The following is a 25,510-nucleotide window of genomic DNA, read 5'->3' as shown; positions in this document are numbered from 1 at the left end:
CACTAAAGAGGCCTTCCACTGACTCTGAATGTGCCTTAGGCATGCTGTAAGGAGGCATGAGGACTGCAGATGTGACCAGAGCAATAAATTGCTATGTCCATACTGTGAGACGCCTAAGACAGCGCTACAGGGAGACAGGACGGACAGCTGATCACCCTCGCAGTGGCACACCACGTGTAAAAACACCTGCACAGGATCGGTACATCCGAACATTACAATTGCTGGGCAGGTACAGGATGGCAACAACAACTGCTCGAGTTACACCAGGAACACACAATCCTTCCATCAGTGCTCAGACTGTCCGCAATAGGCTGAGAGAGGCTGGACTGAGGGCTTGTAGGCCTGTTGTAAGGCAGGTCCTCACCAGACATCCCCGCTCACTACGTTGCCTATGGGCACAAACCCACCATCGCTGGACCAGACAGAACTGGCAAAAAGTGCTCTTCCCTGACGAGTTGCGGTTTTGTCTCACCAGGGGTGATGGTCGGATATGCGTTTATCGTCGAAGGAATGAGTGTTACACCGAGGCCTGTACTCTGGAGCGAGATCGATATGGAGGTGGAGAGGCCATCATGGTCTGGGGCGGTGTGTCACAGCATCATTGGACTGAGCTTGTTGTCAACGCAGACAATCTCAACGCTGTGCGTTACAGGGAAGACATTCTCCTCCCTCATGTGTCACACTTCCTGCAGGCTCATCCTCCAGCATGACAATGCCACCAGCCATACTACACGTTTTGTGCGTGATTTCCTGCAAGACAGAAATGTCAGTGTTCTGCCATGACCGGCGAAGAGCCCGGATCTCAATCCCATTAAGCACGTCTGGGACCTGTTGGAGCGGAGGGTGAGGGCAAGGGCCAATCCCCCCAGAAATGTCCGGGAACTTGCAGGTGCTTTGGTGGAAGTGTGGGGTAGCATCTCACATAAAGAACTGGCAAATCTGGTGCAGTCCACGAGGAGGAGATGCACTGCAGTACTTAATGCAGCTGGTGGCCACACCAGATACTGACTGTTGCTTTTGACCCCCCCTTTGTTCAGTGACAGATTATTCAATTTCTGTTAGCCACATATCTGTGGAACTTGTTCAGTTTGTCTCATTTGTTGAATCGTGTTATGTTCATACAAATATTTACACCTTAAGTTTGCTGAAAATAAACGCAGTTGACAGTGAGAGGACATTTATTTTTTTGCTGAGTTTATATGGCATAGCTGTACATTTTTTGGTCTTTAAATGAAACTGGTATATATTTTTATTTATCACATTTTTCTTTAACCATTTCTGTTCTTTAATACAGGGCCGACATACAAGTTCCTTACTTTTTCCCCCTTCTATTTGCCTCTTCCATTTTTGAGGTAATGCTGCAAAAATTAGTTGGTTGCAATTTTGGGAAGAGCAGACATTTCCATATATTTTTGTTTGCTGCATGTGTGACATAACTCCAACAGTCCTATTTAGGATATAATTTACAAAGATTATACCTTTTTTATGTTTTTATCGAAAAACGTTTTTCTTATCAATTAGTATATTTGAGTTTAACCACAATATTTGTATTATTTGTTCTGTCTTTTCTGGTGGATTAAACTGAAATTACAATCAACTTTCTATGGATTGTTTTATATTTTGGAGATGATTTCGTTTTCAAATAACCGAAAGTGAGAGGTTGTAATCTGAATAAAGGGGAAAAGGCCAATCTTGAACATGGGGTGAGATATTCTTACTAATTTGCTAGTGAAGCAGTTCTAAGTATAACTTTTGACTGGCTGACACCTTTAGTGAGAGGTCTAAAATTTCAATATTGAAATATTTCTGGCCTCTGAATTCGTATTCATTATATAAATAGGACCTTTTAATTTTGTCTGGCTTGTCATTCCATTTTTTGCTCATATAATAAAAAAAAAACAGGTCGCTAGGTGTAGGCAAGACCATAAGCAAATAGGTCAACTGGGATATGACTAAATAGATAATCAGGGTGATTTTCCCACAAATAGACAGGTGATTTCCTTTCCATGGTTGCAAGATTAACTTTCTATAAAATGTATTGGAGTGAGATCGTTTCTTTATTTCGGTATGTGTATACCAAGTATGTCCACATCCCCGTCAGACCATTTTATTGGTAAACTACACGGTAATGTAAAATATGTATTTTTAGTGTTCCAATACATAATAAATACACAGATCATAATTTGGTTGTAATCCAGAGAGGTTAGAACAAGTATCTAGATCCTAAATGAGGATGTGGAGGGATCCAAATTGTGGATTTAAACGAAAACATGAATAATCAGCTTACAATGACACCATTGTTTTTAAACCCTGGATTTCTAATCCCTTGATATTATTGTTGGATCTGATTTTCACATCTAACATCTCAATGGCAATAATAAATAGATATGCCGATAGTGGACAACCTTGTTTTACTCCTCTTGACAGTTTAAAACTTTCTGAGAAGTAAACGTTATTTACTATTTTACACCTAGGGTTACTATACATAACTTTAACCCATTTTATAAGAGATTCTCCAAAATGTAAATATTCCAGACATTCATAGATAAACTCCAGTCGTGCTTTATCAAAAGCCTTTTCAAAGTCAGCTATGAATACCAGGCCTGGTTTCCCAGATTTGGCATCATGTTCTATTGTTTCCAGTACTTGTCTTAGGCTCCCGAGTGGCACAGCGGTCTAAGGCACTGCATCTCAGTGATAGAGGTGTCACTACAGACCCTGGTTTGAGCCCTGGGAACATTTATCATTGTAATCTCCAATCGCATAATTGAATTGAGATGTCATTGTCTGTGCTGTTGACCTGAATTGAGAAAAACACACAATTTGTTAAAGGCCCAGAGGAGTAAAAATCTTGATTTTGCAGTATTATACAGTATATACTGTAGGATGGAGTTTTTGAGGTTTTGTGTTTTTACCACCATAGCCAGGCAGTAAATTAGTTAATAGACTAATTAGAAAGAGAGTTCCAAACCAAAAGCAGCTAGTTTTCAGTTTCCCCCTCCCCACTCAGACCATGCCCAGTCTGTCCGAGCAAAATTCTTGCTTGAGAAATTGCTCTTTGCTAATGTAATAGGGTGCTGCAAATAGCTTAGCTTCCTTCACTGTCTGACTGCTCCACACTGGGCTCGAACCAGTGATCTCTGCTTTACGATGTCATAGTTGAAGTGTACCTATGATGAAAATTACATTTCCTTTCCTGTGGTGGTCCTCATGAGAGACAGTTTCATCATAGCGCTTGATGGTTTTTGCAACTTGAAATTTTCCGTATTGACTGACCTTCATGTCTTTAAGGTAATGATGGACTGTCATTTCTCTTTGATTATTTGAGCGGTTCTTGTCATAATATGGACTTGGTCTTTTACCAAATAGGGCTATCTGCTGTATATCACCCCTACCTTGTCACAACACAATTGATTGGCTCAAACGCATTAAGAAGGAAAGAAATTCCACAAATTCACTTCTAACAAGGCCCACCTGTTAATTGAAATGCATTCCAGGTGACTACCTCATTCCTAATCCGGGATCCACAAGAGCAGAGAGACGGTCACGTGATCTTCCACCACCTGGGGCCGGAGTGAGTATTCCATCTTCATCACTTTCTGCTAAACTCTTTTTGGTGTCCATCACACTAGTTGACTGTCCCTCGTGTACTGTGTCTGTGTTAGTGGATTCCGGTGCCGCAGGGAACTTTATTGACCAGACCCTTGCCTCCTCTCTTAACATCATCTCATACCCGATAATCGGCCACTAGGATCCGGAACCATCACACACATCACCTAACCACTCACCCTCACCGTGGAGTCCATTCATCAGGAGAACATCCCCTTCTTCATCACCAGTGCACCAGTTCACAATATCATCCTCAGCCTCCCTTGGCCTCAATGCCATAATCTCACCATCTCATGGTCGAGGATGAGAATCACAGACTGGTCACCCAATTGCCGGAGGACCTGCATCCCCATCCCCTGTGGGTGGCTGAGACCCAGGCCATGGAGGATTACATCCAAGAGGCGCTCCAACAAGGTTTCATCCGCACGTCCACTTCTCCTGCATCGGCTGGTTTCTTCTTCATGGCCAAGAAGGATGGAGGGTTACGTTCATGTATTGATTACAGAGGACTCAATGAAATCGCCACAAAAATCACCACGTTACCCTCTCCAGTTGGTGCCGGTATCCATCGTACAGCTCCGCAGGCCCAGTTCTTTACCAAACTGGACCTGCGGAGTGCATACAATCTCATCCACATCCGGCAAAGGGATGAATGGAAGATTGCCTTTGGCACGATGTCTGGCCACTGCGAGTACTTGGTGATGCCATTTGGCTTAGCCAATGCTCCATCAGTGTTCCAGGCTTTTGTTAATGAGGTGTTCAGGGACATGCTCGGATGCCAGGTGGTTGTGTATATCGATGACATCCTGGTCTACTCGGCTACCATGGAGGATCACATCTCTCACGTTCAAGCAGTCCTGGAAGGCTTCCTGGCTAGCCACTTGTTCGTCAAGGCTGAGAAGTGCCAATTTCATAGGAAGGCTGTCTCCTTCTTAGGCTACCAAATCAGCCTGCAAGGAGTGAGTATTCCATCTTCATCACTTTCTGCTAAACTCTTTTTGGTGTCCATCACACTAGTTCACTGTCCCTCGTATACTGTGTCTGTGTTAGTGGATTCCGGTGCCGCAGGGAACTTTATTGACCAGACCCTTGCCTCCTCTCTTAACATCATCTCATACCCGATAATCGGCCACTAGGATCCGGAACCATCACACACATCACCTAACCACTCACCCTCACCGTGGAGTCCATTCATCAGGAGAACATCCCCTTCTTCATCACCAGTGCACCAGTTCACAATATCATCCTCAGCCTCCCTTGGCCTCAATGCCATAATCTCACCATCTCATGGTCGAGGATGAGAATCACAGACTGGTCACCCAATTGCCGGAGGACCTGCATCCCCATCCCCTGTGGGTGGCTGAGACCCAGGCCATGGAGGATTACATCCAAGAGGCGCTCCAACAAGGTTTCATCCGCACGTCCACTTCTCCTGCATCGGCTGGTTTCTTCTTCATGGCCAAGAAGGATGGAGGGTTACGTTCATGTATTGATTACAGAGGACTCAATGAAATCACCACAAAAATCACCACGTTACCCTCTCCAGTTGGTGCCGGTAGCCATCGTACAGCTCCGCAGGCCCAGTTCTTTACCAAACTGGACCTGCGGAGTGCATACAATCTCATCCACATCCGGCAAAGGGATGAATGGAAGATTGCCTTTGGCACGATGTCTGGCCACTGCGAGTACTTGGTGATGCCATTTGGCTTAGCCAATGCTCCATCAGTGTTCCAGGCTTTTGTTAATGAGGTGTTCAGGGACATGCTCGGATGCCAGGTGGTTGTGTATATCGATGACATCCTGGTCTACTCGGCTACCATGGAGGATCAAATCTCTCACGTTCAAGCAGTCCTGGAAGGCTTCCTGGCTAGCCACCTGTTCGTCAAGGCTGAGAAGTGCCAATTTCATAGGAAGGCTGTCTCCTTCTTAGGCTACCAAATCAGCCTGCAAGGAGTGAGTATTCCATCTTCATCACTTTCTGCTAAACTCTTTTTGGTGTCCATCACACTAGTTCACTGTCCCTCGTATACTGTGTCTGTGTTAGTGGATTCCGGTGCCGCAGGGAACTTTATTGACCAGACCCTTGCCTCCTCTCTTAACATCATCTCATACCCGATAATCGGCCACTAGGATCCGGAACCATCACACACATCACCTAACCACTCACCCTCACCGTGGAGTCCATTCATCAGGAGAACATCCCCTTCTTCATCACCAGTGCACCAGTTCACAATATCATCCTCAGCCTCCCTTGGCCTCAATGCCATAATCTCACCATCTCATGGTCGAGGATGAGAATCACAGACTGGTCACCCAATTGCCGGAGGACCTGCATCCCCATCCCCTGTGGGTGGCTGAGACCCAGGCCATGGAGGATTACATCCAAGAGGCGCTCCAACAAGGTTTCATCCACACGTCCACTTCTCCTGCATCGGCTGGTTTCTTCTTCATGGCCAAGAAGGATGGAGGGTTACGTTCATGTATTGATTACAGAGGACTCAATGAAATCACCACAAAAATCACCACGTTACCCTCTCCAGTTGGTGCCGGTAGCCATCGTACAGCTCCGCAGGCCCAGTTCTTTACCAAACTGGACCTGCGGAGTGCATACAATCTCATCCACATCCGGCAAAGGGATGAATGGAAGATTGCCTTTGGCACGATGTCTGGCCACTGCGAGTACTTGGTGATGCCATTTGGCTTAGCCAATGCTCCATCAGTGTTCCAGGCTTTTGTTAATGAGGTGTTCAGGGACATGCTCGGATGCCAGGTGGTTGTGTATATCGATGACATCCTGGTCTACTCGGCTACCATGGAGGATCACATCTCTCACGTTCAAGCAGTCCTGGAAGGCTTCCTGGCTAGCCACCTGTTCGTCAAGGCTGAGAAGTGCCAATTTCATAGGAAGGCTGTCTCCTTCTTAGGCTACCAAATCAGCCTGCAGGGAGTGAGGATGCATGACAAGAAGGTGGATGCGGTCAGGTCATGGCCAGTCCCAACCACCATAAAGGGATTACAAGGATTTTTGGGGTTTGCCAACTTCTACCTCCATTTCATCAGGAACTTCAGCTCCGTCGCCGCCACTCTCACCTCTCTCCTCAAGGGTGGTCCCCGTAGGTGGGTGTGGAGCACAGCAGCCGACGATGCGTTCTGGTTAGTCAAGGGATGCTTCAGCTGCGCCCCAGTGCTCAAACACCCAGATCTCATTATCTACTTTGTGGTAGAGGTGGACGCTTCAGAGGTGGGCGTGGGGCAGTTCTGTCTCAACGACAGGGTAATCCACAGAAATTGTATCCGTGCGTACATTACTCTAACATGAAACCCAAACCGACTGCGTGCGTGCGCCATCGTGCATAAATGTATTTTGTCCCCCTACACCAAACGCGATCACGACACGCAAGTTAAAATATCAAAACAAACTCTGAACCAATGACATTCATTTGGGGACAGGTCGAAAAGCATTAAACATTTATGGCAATTTAGCTTGCACTTGCTAGCTAATTTGTCCTATTTAGCTAGCTTGCTGTTGCTAGCTATTTTGTCCTGGAATATAAACATTAGGTTGTTATTTTACCTGAAATGCAGAAGGTCCTCTACTCCAACAATTAATCCACACATAAAAACGGTCAACCGAATCGTTTCTAGTCATCTCTCATCCTTCCAGGCTTTTTCATTGTTTAACTTATATGGTGATTGGCATTTAAACTTTCATAGTATTACCACGACAGCCGGCAACAGTTCGTCTTTCAATCACCGACGTGGGTATAACCAATGAGGAGATGGCACGTGGGTACCTGCTTCTATAAACCAATGAGGAGATGGGAGAAGCAAGACTTGCAGCGCGATCTGCATCAGAAATAGGCTTGATTCTATTTTAGCCCTTGGCAACGCAGACGCTCGTTGACAAGCGCGAGCAGTGTCGGTGCAATAATTGAATAACGTAGATTTCTAAATTTATTTTGCAACGCTCACACATCCGACTCGAGCGGTTTGGTCAGCCTATTAGAAGCTGTCCCCTGCAGAGAGGAATTACGATGTCGGTGATTGAGAGCTCCTGGTGGTGAAGTTGGCATTAGAGGAGTGGATATTTAATTTAAAATTTTATTAAATTTATAATTTAAAATTATGGCCTTCCGTGGCCCCTAATTCTCATCACGGGTATGGAGAGCCTTTATGGAGAAGCTATGTATCACGGTCAGCCTCAGTCCAATGGGTAGGTGGAGAGGATGAACCAAGAGCTGGGGAGGTTCCTGGGGAGTCACTGTCAGGACCGGCACAGAGGGTGGGCTCGATTCCTTCCATGGGCAGAGTACGTCCAGAATTTGCTACGTCACTCCTCCACTGGGTTGACCCCTTCCAGTGTTCTAAGTTTTCAGCCGACCCTGGTTCCGTGTACCCATTGCCAGACCGAAGCTCCTGCCGTTGATGAGTGGTTCAGGCGCGCAGAAGAAGTGTGGAGTGATGCTCACGTGAGACTCCAGCGCACCGTCCACCATCAAAAGGAGCAGGCATCCGCCAAAGCAGTGCGACCCCTGTGTACCACCCTTGGGATCGTGTCTGGCTCTCTACCAGGAACCTCCCACTCCGCCTGCCCTACAAGAAGCTGAGCCTCCGGTTTGTGGGGACGTTCAAAGTTCTCTGGAGGGTCAATGAGGTGGCGTATGGTAGTCACTGGGAAACTGTAACCTACGTATATCTCACCGTCTTTTCATGTCTCCCTTCTCAGGCCAGTGCTTCCTGGTCCCATAGCTGTCCCCCACGACACACATCCACCCCCCTGGACATCGAGTGGGGGTCCGGCCTATGGCATCAGATCTCTACTGGACACCCGACGTCATGGGGGTCGGCTCCAGTACCTGATGGACTGGGAGTGGTATGGCCCAGAGAAGCGGTGTTGGGTTCTGATGGAGGACATTCTGGATCCCAATATCATCCGCGATTTCCACCTTCACCGCCCAGACCGGCCCGCTCCTCATCCGTCCCTCTGGTCGGGGGCCGTCCCTCTGTTGTCTCGTTCCATCTTTGTTGTTTTATTAAACGTTGCACCTGCTTCTTGACTCTCAGCGTCTCCATTACAGACTCTAGTGTCGGATTACATTACATAGCCACTGCCACTGAAGGCTGGAAAGTTCCACCTATATCCCCCTTATTTCATTTGCTGAAAGGCCTGTCACTTCTTGGCAGAAAAATACGCGCAACGACACTGTCAAACGAAGCCCATCACTGGAAATCTATCCGCATCCACATAAACTAGTCCCGGCATCGTTCTTTGACGAACACACAAGGTTGAATATTGAATTCAATAGAAGAAAACATAGAGAGAAGGAGACTACCCATTCATTAATGTAGCCATTGGCTCTATTATATAATCAAAACATTAAGGAACTGGCAGTCTCTCTCACTCTCTTTCTCTCTCTGTTCTCTTCTATTGAATTAAATGTAGCCTAATATTTAAACACAAAGCTAAGTGAGTAGGGGGAACCCTTGACATGCTCTAATTTGAAATACGTAGTCAGGCTGTTTGTTATAAGGTGTTATGATTTTCTCTTTGTTTATTCATTCTCATCTATGATGGGTAACACTTTATTTTAAGGGTCCATAATAAACCATTTATTATCATTACCATTCTCACAAGTGATGGGCATGCCATTGGTAGACATTCCACACAACACAGGATGTTAAAGAAAATATATACTGTATACATGTGCGAATAACTACCTTACTAATATGTACAAAGGGGGAAGTCATGGTTAATAAATGGTGAGAAAGTATTTTGTTAATGCCTTATCAATGATTTATTATGGACATAAAGTGTTACCGAGCACAGAACAGACAGCTCAGCAGCTGCGGCAGCAGTCAAGTGTAGTGGACATTGGGAGAAAAGAGAGAGAGAGAGAGAGAGAGAGAGAGAGGGAGACATGTACTGCCAGTTTATTGATGTTTTCTCTCTATATGTTACGGTGAGTGAATGAGGACCCAAAAGCGAACTAACTTAAACAGAGCTTCTTTAATAACCAAACATAGGTAGGCTCAGATAGACCGGCAGATTCCGACAGGACAGGACAAGGTTACAGCAAACATGACGATAGTCTGGCTCAGGCATGAAACACAACAAACAAGAATCCGACAAGGACAGGAACAAAAACAGAGAGAGATATAGGGGACTAATCAGAGGGAAAAGGGGAACAGGTGGGAGAAGGGGTGACGAGGTAGTCAAGAGGAGACAAGGAACAGCTGGGGGAAAGCGGGGGAGAAAAGGTAACCTAACAACGACCAGCAGAGGGAGACAGGGTGAAGGGAAAGGACAGAGACAAGACACAACATGACAGTACATGACACTATATTATATACAGTGCATTCGGAAAGTATTCAGACCCCTTGAATTTTTCCACATTTTGTTACGTTACAGCCTTATTCTGATATAGTTTTTTTTTTTTACCTTATCAATCCACACACAATATGCCATAATGACAAAGCAAAAACAGGTTTTTAGAAATGTTTGCAAATGTATTCAAATAAAAAATAACTTAAAATATGACATTTACATAAGTATTGAGACCCTTTACTCAGTACTTTGTTGAAGCACCTTTGGCAATGATTACAGCCTCTTCTTGGGTATGACGCTACAAGCTTGGCACACCTGTATTTGGGGTGTTTCCCCCATTCTTCTCTGCAGATCCTCTCAAGTTCTGTCAGGCTGGACGGATGGGGAGCGTTGCTACACAGCTATTTTCAGGTCTCTCCAGAGATGTTTGTTCGGGTTCAAGTCCAGGCTTTGGCTAGGCCACTCAAGGGCATTCAGAGACAACAGCGTTGTCTTGGCTGTGTGCTTAGGGTCGTTGTGCCATTGGAAGGTGAACGTTCCCCCGCCGTCTGAGGTCCTGAGCACCCTGGAGCAGGTTTTCATCAAGAATCTCTCTGTACTTTGCTCCGTTCATCTTTCCCTGACTAGTTTCCAGTCCCTGCCGCTGAAAAACACCCCCACAGCATGATGCTGCCACAACCATGCTTCACTGTAGGGATGGTGCCAGGTTTCCTCCAGAGTTGACGCTTGGCATTCAGGCCAAAGAGTTCAATCTTGATTTCATCAGACCACATAATCTTGTTTCTCATGGTCTGAGAGTCCTTTAAGTGCCAACTCCAAGCGAGTTGTCATGTGCCTTTTACTGAAGAGTGGCTTCTGTCTGGCCACTCTACAATAAAGGCCTGATCAGTGGAGTGCTGCAGAGGTGGTTGTCCTTCTGGAAGGTTATCCCATCCCCACAGAGGAACTCTAGAGCTCTGTCAGAGTGACCATTGGGTTTTTGGTCACCTCCCTGACTAATGCCCTTCTCTTCCGATTGCTCAGTCTTGGTGTTTCTCGGACCTTTGATGCTGCAGAAATGTTTTGGTACCCTTCCCCAGATCTGCGGCTCGACACAATCCTGTCTCGGAGCTCTACAGACAATTCCTTCGACCTCATGGATTGTTTTTTTTCTCTGACATACACTGTCAACTGTGGGACCTCATATAGACAGGTTGTGTGCCTTTCCAAATCATGTCCAATCAATTGAATTTACCACCGGTGGACTCCCATCAAGTTGTAGAAACATCTCAAGGATGATCAACGGAAACAGGATGCACCTGAGCCTCAATTTCGAGTCTCATAGCAAAGGGTCTGAATACTTATGTGAATAAGGTATTTAAAAAAAAATATATAGACATTTGCAAACATTTATAAAAACGTGTTTGTGCTTCGTCATTATGGGTTATGGTGTGTAGATAAATTAGGAAAACAATGTACACAAGGAGAAGCAAAGACAGACAGAGTGACAACAGAGGAGAACAAGAAGCACATACACAGACAGACAGTCAGGGGGGGGGGGGGGAATGCCAGTGCTGAATTTATGTCCCAGCCCGTCCCTGGCTATGCCGAATGTGTATAGGCGGACAGTCAGTTTCTCTATAAAATCCACTTCTCGTTCCTCATCCTCAGTTAATCCGCTCTCCGGGTTTTCTAGCTTGCCTCCTTCTCGTCCAACTCACACACACTGTCAGAGCGCGGAGTTGACAACCTCTGTCCACTTTAGCCGTTGCGAGGCAGCCTGCTCTTTCCTCAGCTGAAGCTCTCATTGACTCGGGTCTGTGTCCTCATGCAAGGCTACTGAAGAAGCTCTGAGAATCAGGTTTTTTCTTCTCTCTTTGCTCCTGAATCCCTCAGATCGGACTCATCAACGCTTCATTACAGCAAAGCTCCTAAAGACAAGAGAATACAAAATAAGTGAACGTTTAATTTCAAGACTTGTCACTGCCTACTAATACTCTTCACGATGTCTGGCGATGATGCACCTGCTCAGCAGCAAAACGCCGAGGAAACGAAGCAAGAGAATGAACCCAGCGACGAGCCGAAAGCTGAGTCTAAGCCGGAGTCACCGCCAGTCAGTTCAACCGAGGCGGCAGCCACACCGGCGGCGACCGAGAAGGTCCCCGAGGAAGAGCAGTTTACCTACCGCTCCCTGGTCCTTTCCGGCTACGGGGGCTATGATAAGGTGAAACTGCAGGTGAAGAAGGGGAAGCCGGCACTCAAGGCCGGAGAAGTCATGGTGCGGGTCAAGGCATGCGGGCTGAACTTTGCCGACCTGCTGGCCCGGCAGGGTCTGTACGACCGCCTGCCGTCCCCGCCTGTCACGCCGGGGATGGAATGCTCCGGGGAAATCGAGGCTGTGGGAGAAGAGGTGACGGATAGAAAAGTAAGCGCGCCGCATCCTCTCCGCTCTCTCCTCTCCATCTCTCTCATTTCACCTGCTTCTGAAGCCACTGTCCTAGAAATGATTTAGCCTACTCATATGATTGCCTAGTAAACCTGACCATTTGACAATTTCCATGACCAATAATGTTGTCGGCTACTTTGTTCCAAAGAAAGCACATTTGGTTAACTCATTTCTTGAGATATTTGGGTTCATATCAGGATGCTGTTTGATTTAGGGCGTGTCAGTCTTTGCTGTTTTGAACTGACAATTCCGTCTCACATGTGTTCATGTTAGTCATCTATTACCAGCATCACCATCATCATCACCACATTCAACATTAAAAGCCCAGGCCAATACATTTGAATATTTATGTTATCTGATTTCAAAATAAGACGGTCTATTTGTCCAAAGTCTCAAAACGACCAGAGAGTTGGAACAATGATAGCTCACAAGAATAATGTAGTCTAATTTCCCTCCTAATGCTTTGGACTTTGGAGGGTTATTGCAAGCCCAGTCACTGGTGCGTAAATGGGGAGCACTGGAGTACTCACTCAATCTTCTGAGTGGAAATTTACAAGTCGAGTAGTGCATTTCTTTTATTTATTTTTATTCCAGCAAAGGACGCAATTGTTTAATTGGCAGTGAGTTCAATGAAACCAGCGCCCCTCGTCTACCGACAATAAAAATGAGTTGCACCGGAGATTGACAGCTCCAAATTGGGAGTCGCGCCAGCGGCTAGACAGCTACCCTGCTGAAAGGCATGTAGCACTCGGTTCTGTGGATTTGGAGAGATTACAATGCTATCTCTACGTTTAGGTGATAGAAACATCAGGGGGGTGGACGACGCCACGCAGTAGTGACACGGTTGCCTTTGTTACGGAGAGCGACAGTGGCTCACGCACTAAGGGAACTGAAAGGGCGAGGCGCAAGACCATGAGAAGACGAAAATTGAAATGATTTCTCGCGATCTTCGTCAACAGACATGTCTTTGGGAAAGTCACAAATCACCAACCATTAAATCTTGTGATTTTTTTTTATCGATTTGAAATTAATATTGATATATTCTGCATACAACGCTCATCTGTTTTTAGGGTATACACGGAGCATACCAAACATTAGGAACACCTACCTAATATTGAGTTGCACCCCCCTTTGCCCTCAGCACAGCCTCAATTCGTGGAGGCATAGATAATGCAAGGTGTGGAATGGGTTCCACAGGGATGCTGGTCCATGTTGACTCCAATGCTTTCCACAGTTATGTCGAGGTGGCTGGATGTACTTTGGGTGGTGGTCCATTCTTGATACACACGGGAAACGTTTGAGCATGAAATACACTGGAGAGTTGCAGTTCTTGACATAAACCAGTGCGCCTGGCACAGACTATCATACCGGTTCATAGGCACTTAAATCTTTTGTCTTGCCCATTCACCCTCTGAATGTCACACATACACAATCCATGTCTCAATTGTCTCAAGGCTTAACAAACCTTCTTCAACCTGTCTCCTCCCCTTTCATCTACACTGATTGAAGTGGATTTAACAGGTGACATCAATGAGGGATCATATAGCTTTCACCTGGATTCCCCTGGTCAGTCTGTGTCATGGAAAGAGCAGGTGTTCTTAATGTTTTGTACAGTCAGTGTGTTTCCATACTAGGAATATGTTGAAAGGACTGTATTATTTTTCTTACCTGCTTATCTATCGTATGGCTTCACATAAATCCATTGTCATATAATCAGCATTACCCGTATGATAATGACATCGCCTATGCATGGATCATGCCAGGCTACCTCTCCTTGTTTGAATAGTGTGATGAGTCATGTTTTACTGCCAGTTACATTACTGCCGGCATGGCAACGCCAAACACATCCGTTCAATGGCGCTAATAGCAACGTATTGTGCCTAACGACCCTTTAAACCTGTTACATTTATCACAATATCACCATTTAGACACACAGTAGCCTAGATATATATTTTTACAACACCAATCGTATGTTCTGATGTTATAACCCTGTTGTCAACCTTTATTGCTCTTAAACAATGGAACCTTTTGTTACAGAACTCATTGACATGAAGGCAAATCAAGTCTAGACTAATTCAAATAAGAACACTCTGCAATTGTTGCATTTGGACCATGTCAACAAGAGCCATTAAAGCACAAAAGACAAGGTGCCAGATCAGTCTAAGTCTGCGTCCCAATGGCACCCTTTTCTCTGTATAATGCCCAGAGGCCCTGGTCAAAAGTAGTGCACTGCATAGAGGATAGGGTGTCATTTGGGACGTGCACTAATAAGATCAGTGCACCTCTGTCTCAGCAGGGAGTGGTCATGTCCCTGAAATCCACTGGACCTGAAGATCCGTAGGGATAAGAAGAGCATATATATACCAGAGTTATTTGCTCTGTGTCAGCCTTCGACAGCACATTGGTCCTACAGCATAATAATGGTCCTACAGCATAATAATGGTCCTACAGCATAATAATGGTCCTACAGCATAATAATGGTCCTACAGCATAATATATGATATGACCCATGTCCTATTATATACTTCCCTGGCCTCACTGCACTTTGCTATTCAAGCAGATTGGATTAGAAGGTCACACACACACACGCACGCACGCACGCGCGCACACACACACACACACACACACACACACACACACACACACACACACACACACACACACACACACACACACACACACACACACACACACACACACACACACACACACACACACACAAACACTCACATACACACTGCATACTACCCCTACCTTCCCCCAACTCCAACTCCCTAAATTAAGAGCCAATCTTCCTAATGGATAGAGAGATCTCTGTGTTTTGGCAGGAGGGAGCTCACAGGGAATGTGCTGACCTTAGTTGCAGTCACTGTTTTTGGGAGGCTTCTGCTCTCTCTCTCTCTCTCTCTCTCTCTCTCTCTCTCTCTCTCTCTCTCACACACACACACACACACACACACACACACACAAACACAGACTCACAGACACATGCACACATACACACACACTGTCACTGAGTCTGCAGTGACACAATGACTGGAAGTAGGTTAATACTACAGTGACATCACCCCGAATAACCGCACGAGCAGTGCAGGGAAAGGGGAAAGAGCAAGTAAGTGACAAAAATAGGGAAATATTCCAAGTTGCACTCTATTACTCATGACTGACAATCCTCAATCAGCACATTTTTTCACTAAACCCTTTCCTTTTTTGAGAGTATAAGCTTTAGCTGAGCTCTGGTAGGACCTGACCCATATGTTCTGAATTATCTCCCTCCGGCCCACATTGTCAGTCTGGTATTTCCTCCGTCCCTCCTACCTCGCTCCGTTCCGTCCCTCTTGTCCTCCTCTTCGCTACAGATGGGAAGCACACTCGTAGCATGCGTTTTGCACCGTCTGTCTTGATAGTCGGCCACAAACAGCAAAGAGAGGAGAGAATCAGACGCCTGGAAACTTGGAGACAAACAAGACATCGTATTTCTACGTTGTCGTTCTTTGTCCCTCTCGGTTCTGTTGAGTTTTTTTTGAGTGTGTGTGCTTTCGTCAATGTTATAATTAATTAATAAGGCCCGTTGGGGTGTGTTATATGGCCAATATACTACAACTAAGGGCTGTTCTTCTGCATGAGTGTAGAGTGCCTGGACACAGCTCTTAGCTGTGGTATATTGGCCGTAATCCACAATCACCCGAGGTGCCTTATTGCTATTATAAACTGGTTACCAGCGTAATTAGAGCGGGTAACCAGCTTTTGTCATAACAAAGCTGGCTTGGCATGTTTTGTCATACCGTGGTACATGGTCTGATATACCACAGCTGTCAGCCAATCAGCATTCAGGGCTCAAACCACCCAGTTTATAACAACTACTACAACCTGGGTGGTTCGAGCCCTGAATGTTGATTGGATGACTGCCGTGGTATATCAGAGCAAAACGTGAATGACAAAACATTTATTTTTACTGCTCTATTTACATTGGTAACCAGTTTATAATAGCAATATGGCACCTTGGGGGTTTGTGGTATATGGCCAATATACCACGACTAAGGGCTGTGTCCAGGCACTCCGCGTTGTGTCGTGCAGAAGGACAGTCCTTAGCTGTGGAATATTGGCCATATACCACACCCCATCGGGCCTTATTGCTTAATTATAACACTGACGAAAGCACACACCCTCAAAGAAAACCGAGAGGGACCAAGAACGACAACGTAGAAATTGTCATGATCGTCGTTAGAATCATCGGACCAAGGTGCAGCGTGGTATGGTTTCCACACGTTTATCTAGTGAAACGCACAGAACAATAAAGACAGAACAAAACGTGAAGTCAATGAAGTGCCAACAGGCAACTAAACATGAACAAGATCCCACAAACACAGGTGGGAAAAATAACAACTTAAATATGATCCCCAATAAGAGACAACGATTACCAGCTGCCTCTAATTGGGAATCGTACAAAACACCAACATCGAAAAAGAAACTAGAACACAACATAGACATAGAAATACTAGATCACCCCCTATTCACGCCCTGACCGACTATACCATAGAGAAACAATGGCTCTCTATGGTCAGGGCGTGACAGAAATAATGTCTGTTTGTCTCCAAGTTTGTGACTGTGAACAGTTCTAGCCTATCAGTAACAAGACTTGCTATTGTAGTACCGTAGTCATGGTAACAGCTGCAGCGGTAGAAAGAGCAGGTAGAATGCACAGATTATAGGTCAAACACAAGGTAGGTTCCATCCGTGAACAGGGCGGGGCCGTGAACCTGACACATAAAATGCTCCTTGGATGACCCTCTCAGCCTCACACGGTTCACACATCAGCAGACGGAAGGGTTTATCATAGTCCAAAACGGTGTTGTAGAATATTGGACCGTTGGCCTTTCAGACTTTGGAAGTTTCAACACGGCTCAAGCCATTTTTCCAACCGTCAACACTTTCAAAAGAATAGAGGAGGCGTGCCGGAGACGCGTTCGCTGGGAATTATGGGCTCAACCGTGGACGGCGGTCTCAGAGCCCCGTAGCTATGTCACAATGGGACGCCTATAATTTGCGCTTAACAATGTTAGACGACAACACTAGTGAAACGCACAGAACAATAAAGACAGAACAAAACGTGAAGTCAATGAAGTGCCAACAGGCAACTAAACATGAACAAGATCCCACAAACACAGGTGGGAAAAATAACAACTTAAATATGATCCCCAATAAGAGACAACGATTACCAGCTGCCTCTAATTGGGAATCGTACAAAACACCAACATCGAAAAAGAAACTAGAACACAACATAGACATAGAAATACTAGATCACCCCCTATTCACGCCCTGACCGACTATACCATAGAGAAACAATGGCTCTCTATGGTCAGGGCGTGACAGAAATAATGTCTGTTTGTCTCCAAGTTTGTGACTGTGAACAGTTCTAGCCTATCAGTAACAAGACTTGCTATTGTAGTACCGTAGTCATGGTAACAGCTGCAGCGGTAGAAAGAGCAGGTAGAATGCACAGATTATAGGTCAAACACAAGGTAGGTTCCATCCGTGAACAGGGCGGGGCCGTGAACCTGACACATAAAATGCTCCTTGGATGACCCTCTCAGCCTCACACGGTTCACACATCAGCAGACGGAAGGGTTTATCATAATCCAAAACGGTGTTGTAGAATATTGGACCGTTGGCCTTTCAGACTTTGGAAGTTTCAACACGGCTCAAGCCATTTTTCCAACCGTCAACACTTTCAAAAGAATAGAGGAGGCGTGCCGGAGACGCGTTCGCTGGGAATTATGGGCTCAACCGTGGACGGCGGTCTCAGAGCCCCGTAGCTATGTCACAATGGGACGCCTATAATTTGCGCTTAACAATGTTAGACGACAACACTGCTGGCACAACACAGTAGGATGAATACATTGTCCTTTGTCCTTTAGTCTAACCTAGGCCCCATGAGAACATGAAGGTGCCATACGAAGTTCACAGCTACTCCTGCGTTTGAGACTAGAATCCATGATCTAACCAATTGGGGGCAAAAAGTTGATGAGATCGTCAAACCACATAACCTCCAACTTGTGGGCCACATACCCCCAAACCTGAATCACTAGTTGATAAAGGTCATTGGTGTACAGCAGCTGACTACAAGGCTCTTTGAGAAGCTTCCCCCTCATACACTGTGTGGTGACTTCATTAGAGGCTGGAGAGTCAAGGGGGGAGGACATGAGAGAAGCAGGAAGGGGGGGGGGGGGGGGGGGTCACACAGTAACGAGTGCTGTGATAGACAAGTCACAAGGAGGACTTTGGCCAAGAGTGTGTTTGAGTGGGACTCTGTTCTGTGTGTCTGTTGTTCTTCTGTTTGCGTGTGTGCATGTGTGTGTGTGTGTGCGTGTGTGTGTGTGCGCGCGTGTGTGTGTGCACATGTGTGTGTGTGTGTGTGACGGCCACTCACATGCCTTACATGGGCACACAATACTTGCCGATGTAGTTGAATGTGAGGGTTGAGTCATCAGTGTGTTTTCTGCTAGGCTCCAACGCCTATTGATCCTACCTGCCATGCTGGAGCTCCAATTAACAGACTGAGGGCAATGAGTTTCACCACAGACACGGGGAGATGGAGATGGGGAGAAGGATGGGCAGAGGGAAAGGAAGAGAGATAAAAAGATGTAAAGATGTAGACTGATAGAAAAGGACCGAAAGAGAGAAAGAGGAAGGTCTCAAAACGCATCAGCTTGAGACGGGGATATAAAGAGAGGGAGAGTGAATGAGAGGGAAGAGGGAGATCTCTCTAATTGGAGTGGATAGACAGACAGCGAGGCGCATCGCTCCCTCCAGACCATTAGAGAGGCCCGGGTGGGCGGGAGGATGGTGGGGAGGCTGCGGCGGGAGGAGTGGGTTTGTTCCTAGGAGGAGAGAGCTTGTCTTGTGCTCAACCATGGAGAAGAATCTGGCAGGGCCGCTGATGAGTGGAGAGCGGCCAGGGGAGAAGATGGGATCCATTGTCCTGTCTCACTGATGAGGAAGAGGGGAAATGGGCAACGCCTCGCACAGGGCCCATGGAGGGAGGAGGAGAGAGGGAGGGAGATAGAGGAAGGGAGACAGGAGGAGGGAAGGAGATGGAAAAAAAGAGGGGGAGAGAGTGAGACAGAGAGAGTGAGACAGAGGGCGATGGAGAGAGAGAGAGACAATTAGAAGAGATACTGAAGGAGTGAGAAGGACAGACAGCGAGGAAGAGTGACAGATTGAGGGAAAGGGAGAGGAGTGGAGCGAGAGAAGGAAGGAGTCAGATGGATGCAGTGGTGGGGTGGAGGAGGGAGGAGTAAGAAAACAGGAAGAATGTTAGAATGCGGTGGTGGGCTCTGTTTCCTGTGTCCCTGGTGTTTCCCTCCCTGATTGGCCAGTCCTTCGGCAGGGGGGGAAGTTTACAATGGGGCTCTTCCTCCTGGACAGGCAGGAGAGGGTCGGAGGATCCTGCTGCTCTGATAAGCCCGAATGGGACATGTCGCCCAAAATGACAAGCAGGGGAGAGGAGGGGAGGGGGGTTGGGGTGATAAGGAGGGAGGAGATAATTGTCAGAGAGAGAGGAGTAGCAGTGGGGGCTAATGCCATATCATGTTATGTTGTTGACTGTTATCACAGTGTGTGGTCAGAGTGAATGTGCTAACCTATATAACAAACAACTAATGACAAAATAACTAACCTGACCGCCACAGTCATTCGCATTGTGAACTTTTGATTTGTAAAATTCCCCCCAACACCAAACCACAAAACAGCTGATCCCTTGCTTTCCATCAACATATCCACTTGTAACTTGTGAACTAAATGACATGTCTACAGTAGATACACATTAGTTAGGGTTGCAAAATCCCACTAACTTTACCCACATTTCCAGGTTTCCCCCAAATCCTGTTTGGGTGCAGGATTTCCTGCCTATTCCCTCCTGATTCTGCGAATCTTCCAACCAGGATTCCTGGGAACCTTGGGAATTGTCAGAAATGTACTAGGATTTTGCAACCTTATAGTAAGCCATGACTCTTTCCCGTCCATGCAGGTGGGTGACAAGGTGCTGGTGCTCAACCGCTGTGGGCTGTGGCAGGAGGTGGCCGTGGTGCCCGCTACCCACACGTTCCTCATCCCAGAGGGCATGACTTTTGAGGAGGCCGCCGCCCTCCCCGTCAACTACATCACCGCCTACATGATGCTGTTTGACTTTGGCAACCTGAGGCCCAACCAGAGCATCCTCATTCACTCTGCTGCAGGTAGGAACCAATCACCATAGACACCGTGTAGGTAGGAACCAATGACCATAGACACTGTGTAGGTAGGAACTAAATGCTATCACTGTTATAGGGACAGAACACAAAACAAGGCACAAACCCCATACAATTGAATCATAAGAGACCCATAGAATTAGAGTAAGTACTATTGTAATTTTAATCCAGTGACACACTAATTTCTTATTATAAACTGGGTGGTTTGAGCCCTGAATTCTGATTGGCTGAAAGCCATGGTATATCAGACAAAATGTTTAGTTTTACTGCTCTAATTACATTGGTAACCAGTTTATAATAGCAATAAGGCTCCTTGGGTGTTTGTGATATATGGCCAACATACCACAGCTAAGGGCTGTGTCCAGGCACTACGCCTTGCGTCGTGCGTAAGAACAGCCCTTAGCCGTGGTATGTTGGCCATATACCACACCTCCTTGGGCCTTATGCTTAAATATACACCAGCAGGCCAGCAGAGGGGTCTCTGCCATTCTAAGGAACAAACATGCATACAATGTGAATATGAATACATTCATTGACAAAACACAGTGATAAGTCTTGAATGGTGTATAGTGCTGAACCCATAGTCCAGTCCAGGTCAAGAATGGTGTGTACTATGAACACAAGGAAATGCATCAGTCGGATTGCCAATGTGTATTGTTCCATTGCTCCTGTCTATGATTGTATATTATAACTATGTGAATTATGAGAAGTAGTAGTATTGTAGCTACTATGTAAGAGTACTGTAAATACTACTTAAGATCCAACCCTGTGTGTGTCAGTACTGAGTAGAGCAGAGAAGTGGTGAGAGTTGGGGTTGGAAGAGCACCTGTCACCTGGCTTTTGGGGGTCAGAGTGCACCGTGTGGGGGTGGAGGAATGGGGGGGACGGGGGAGTGAGGGGGTGTAAGCACCTGGGTATGGGTGTGTTGAGGTTTTGAGTGTTTTTGAGCGTAAGAGAATGAGTGTCTCAGTTGTGTGTCAAGGACAAGGCCAGCTGGTCACCATGGAAGGCAGTTATTTTTTTCATTCTTCCTGTTTGTACAGTACATGCATGCGTGCAGCGTGCATCTGTGTATGTAATGTACGGGAATCAGAGAGGTATCATCTGCTGTTTTGGTTAAGGACTAGTGCATTTTTTGGAGGTAAGGGAGTGCAAAAAAATATATTTAAATGACATAATAATTCCCTCAATCAATGTTTGTACCGACAGACGTAGCCTATGGGAACTCATTGTAGAATAGGCCTAGGCATAAAATGCATCCTCCAATTGCAACTTCTGCCTACTGTATGCCCACACATATTGTCTCAAGAAAATGTTCTATTTGTAATACTCTCAAACACCAAGTTAGGCATACCTCATTTCAAAATAGGAATGATGAGGATAATTCTTCAGGTTTTACCGGGGGAAACATCCAAACTGCATCTGCATCAGTAAAATGCTTTGATCCAACTTTACAAAACAAGCATCACTGTGAGAAGTGATAATATCATATTTGTAATAACAACAAGTGATGACCAGGACTATCAGGCATAGGCGTCATATCTTGATGAGTGCTATTTTAAGTGATTGGAGAGCCCTTCCTGGTGCTGAAAGGACAGCGCCAGAATCGCGCAACGTTGTTAAAGAAGTTGAACCAACTTGTGTTGCTGAAGGACAGCTCTGTCATTCGGCCAGTTCAGGAACAAACAACAATCATTTCCCGTATAACCGAATATGCCTACGACTACGTGGGATAGCTATTTGTAGACTATAGCCTAATCTAAATATAATTACATATAGCGTACTATCATTGCACTGTTTGCGAAGAGAGCTTTCGTTGCGAGTAGGCATTTCATTGTATTGTGTAGCTTACACTACGCTGTATCATAAATCAACTTTGATTTGATTAGCTTGAACACATGGTTACAGTATACCATATTACAGAATAAAAGTCAACAGAGGTGAACTATCAATTCATGGAATTTATTTGCACAGATTAAACATGCTATCAAATCAATTGACCAAGTAGTGAACAGAAATCATTACTACGTAGAAATTCAGGAAATGTGTCTAAAAACAGCCATAAAATCAAGCTTTTGGTGTAGTGTATTCGTGCATCTCAATAAACTATAACCTATATGCATTATTACCTCCTACTTGGCCCTATTCACATTTACTGTAAAAGTGTATGTTTTCCATCTATTGGTTACACAGACTTTTGGCCTCCCATCCCATTCCCATCCTAACCACCTCATCGCTGGCTTCGTATTCATGTTACCTGATGAAATTGCTGTACAATATGATCTTGTTGCCATCTGATGCACATGCAGATGTCATAAATCAGCACTGCAGAGCTCTCCCTGTACTATGCAGTGCCTTGATTGTATTACTGTTGATGATATCTGGAAATGTGCATGTACACCCTGGCCAATCCTACTGTTGCTAGCCACAATTCTGACGTGTGCTCTGATATCTGCTTCACTGATTTCTCCTCTCGTAAAAGCCTGGGTTTTCTGCACGTTACCACTAGAAGCTTATTACCTAAAATTAATCAATGGAAAGTGTGGGTTCACAGCTCCAATCCAGATGTGTTGGTCATTACTGAGACGTGGTTAAGAAAGAGTGTTTTGAACACTGATGTTAACCTTTCTGGTTATAACCTTTTTCGGCAAGACCTTTCAAAGGTGGGGGAGCGGCAATCCTTACCAAGGATCACATTCAGTGTTCGGGTTGTCTCCACCAAGTCTGTCCCCAAACAATTTGATTAGCTGGTTTTAAGCATTAAACTTTCAAATAGCTCTTTGTTGACTGTTGATGGGTGCTATTGTCCTCCATCAGCACCGGCATGTACCCTACCTGCCCTAAGCTCCCTCCTGGCCCCTTACACTAAATCTGAATTTGTCCTGCTAGGTGACCTAAATGATTCTTGGACCTTCTTTTTGATATTTTCAGTGGTATAACAAACACGCATAAAGAAAATGAGAATTAAAACCAGGTCCAGCCCCTTGTTCAACCTTGACTCCACCTCAAGAATTCCATTTGCAAAAGGCTCTGCATACGCATACTCAGGCTGACTGGCTCTTGTTCAGGCAAATGAGAAATAAGTGCACTCAGGCTATCCGGAAGGCCAAAGTTAGTTACTTTAAGGAGCAGTTCTCTCTCTGTTGGTGTAACCCCAAGAAGTTCTGGAAAACGGTTAAAGACCTGGAAAATAAACCCTCCTCCTCACAGCTACCCATGTCCCTTAAAGTTGATGATGTGGTTGTTACTGACAAGAAGCACATGGCTGAGCTCTTTAATCACCACTTCATTAAGTCATGATTCCTATTTGACTCAGCCATGCCCCCTTGCCCGTCCAACATTTCCTCATCTCCCACCCCTTCTAATGTGACTATCCCTGATGCATCTCCCTCTTTCTCCCCTGCCCCGCAACAAAGTTTGTCTCTGCAGGCAGTCACGAGGTGACTGTCACGAGGTGACTCGAGGTGACTCGTGACACGAGGTCCGAGGTGCTAAAGGGGCTCCTGAAACGTGACCCCCCAAAAACATCTGGGTCAGACCCTTTCTTCTTTAAGGTTGCTGCCCCTGTCATCGCCAAGCCTTTCTCCAACTTTTTTTTAACCTGTCTCTCCTTTCTGGGGAGGTTCCTATTGCTTGGAAGGCAGCCACAGTTTGTCCTTTATTTAAAGGGGCAGATCAAGCTGATCCTAGCTGTTATAGGCCTATTTATATTTTGCCCTGTTTATCAAAAGTGTTGGAAAAACTTGTCAATAAGCAACTGACTGGCTTTCTTGATGTCTATAGCATTCTCTCTGGTATGCAATCTGGTTTCCACTCAGGTTATGGATGTGTCACTGCAACCTTAAAGGTCCTCAATGATGTCACCATTGCCCTTGATTCTAAGCAATGTTGTGCTGCTAATTTTATTGACTTGGCCAAAGCTTTTGACATGGTGGACCATTCCATTCTTGTTGGCCGGCTAAGGAGTATTGGTGTCTCTGAGGGGACTTTAGCCTGGTTTGTAACAACCTCTCTCAAAGAGTGCAGTGTATAAAGTCAGAAAATCTGCTGTCTCCGCCACTGCCTGTCACCAAGGGTACCCCAAGGCTCGATCCTAGGCCCCACACTCTTCTCAATTTACATCAACAACATAGCTCAGGCAGTAGGAAGCTCTCTCATCCATTTATATGCAGATGATACAGTCTTTCTTCGTGTCCAACAAGCTTTCTCTATCCTTAAGCTTGTTCTAAACACCTCCAAAACAAAGGTCATGTGGTTTGGTAAGAAGAATGCCCTCTCCCCACAGGTGTGATTACTACTTCTGAGGGTTCAGAGCTTGAGGTAGTATACCTCATACAAGTATTTGGGATTATGGCTAGACGGTACACTGTCCTTCTCTCAGCACATATCAAAGCTGCAGGCTTTGCTAAAGTTAAATCTAGACTTAGTTTTCTCTATCGTAATCGCTCCTCTTTCAACCCAGTTGCCAAACTAAACCTGATTCACATGACCATCCTACCCATGCTAGATTATGGAGACATAATTTCTAGATCGGCAGGTAAGGGTGCTATCGAGCGGCGAGATGTTCTTTACCATTCGGCCATCAGATTTTCGCAAGACCCACTGGTTGATGCTTATTTATAAAACCCTCTTAGGCCTCACTCCCCCCTATCTGAGATATCTACTGCAGCCCTCAGCCACCACATACAACACCCGTTCTGCCAGTCACATTCTGTTAAAGGTCCCAAAAGCACACACATCCCTGGGTCGCTCGTCTTTTCAGTTCACTGCAGCTAGCGACTGGAACGAGCTGCAACAAACACTCAAACTGGACAGTTTTATCTTAATCTCTTCATTCAAAGACTCAATAATGGACACTTTTACTGACAGTTGTGGGTGTTTTGCGTGATGTATTGTTGTCTC

General features: G+C 45.7%; 1 protein-coding gene across 1 annotated transcript in view; it reads left to right on the top strand.

Moving 5' to 3' along the window:
* Positions 1-10,834: 10,834 nt before the first annotated feature.
* LOC110486226 (NADPH-dependent quinone oxidoreductase VAT1) overlaps positions 10,835-25,510 on the top strand; it is a 45,119-nt gene continuing 30,443 nt past the window's right edge. Inside the window, exons 1-2 of the mRNA XM_036940931.2 lie at positions 10,835-12,338; positions 20,389-20,596. Of these exons, the coding sequence (XP_036796826.1) occupies positions 11,919-12,338; positions 20,389-20,596 (628 nt within the window). The 5' untranslated portion in view covers positions 10,835-11,918. The remainder of the gene's footprint in view (positions 12,339-20,388; positions 20,597-25,510) is intronic.

Source organism: Oncorhynchus mykiss, chromosome 13 (genome assembly GCF_057628025.1).
Source record: "Oncorhynchus mykiss isolate SJ-2025 chromosome 13, ASM5762802v1, whole genome shotgun sequence".
Taxonomy (NCBI): domain Eukaryota; kingdom Metazoa; phylum Chordata; class Actinopteri; order Salmoniformes; family Salmonidae; genus Oncorhynchus; species Oncorhynchus mykiss.
Note: the sequence above shows the minus strand (reverse complement) of the source record. Positions and strands in the feature narration are given on the sequence as shown.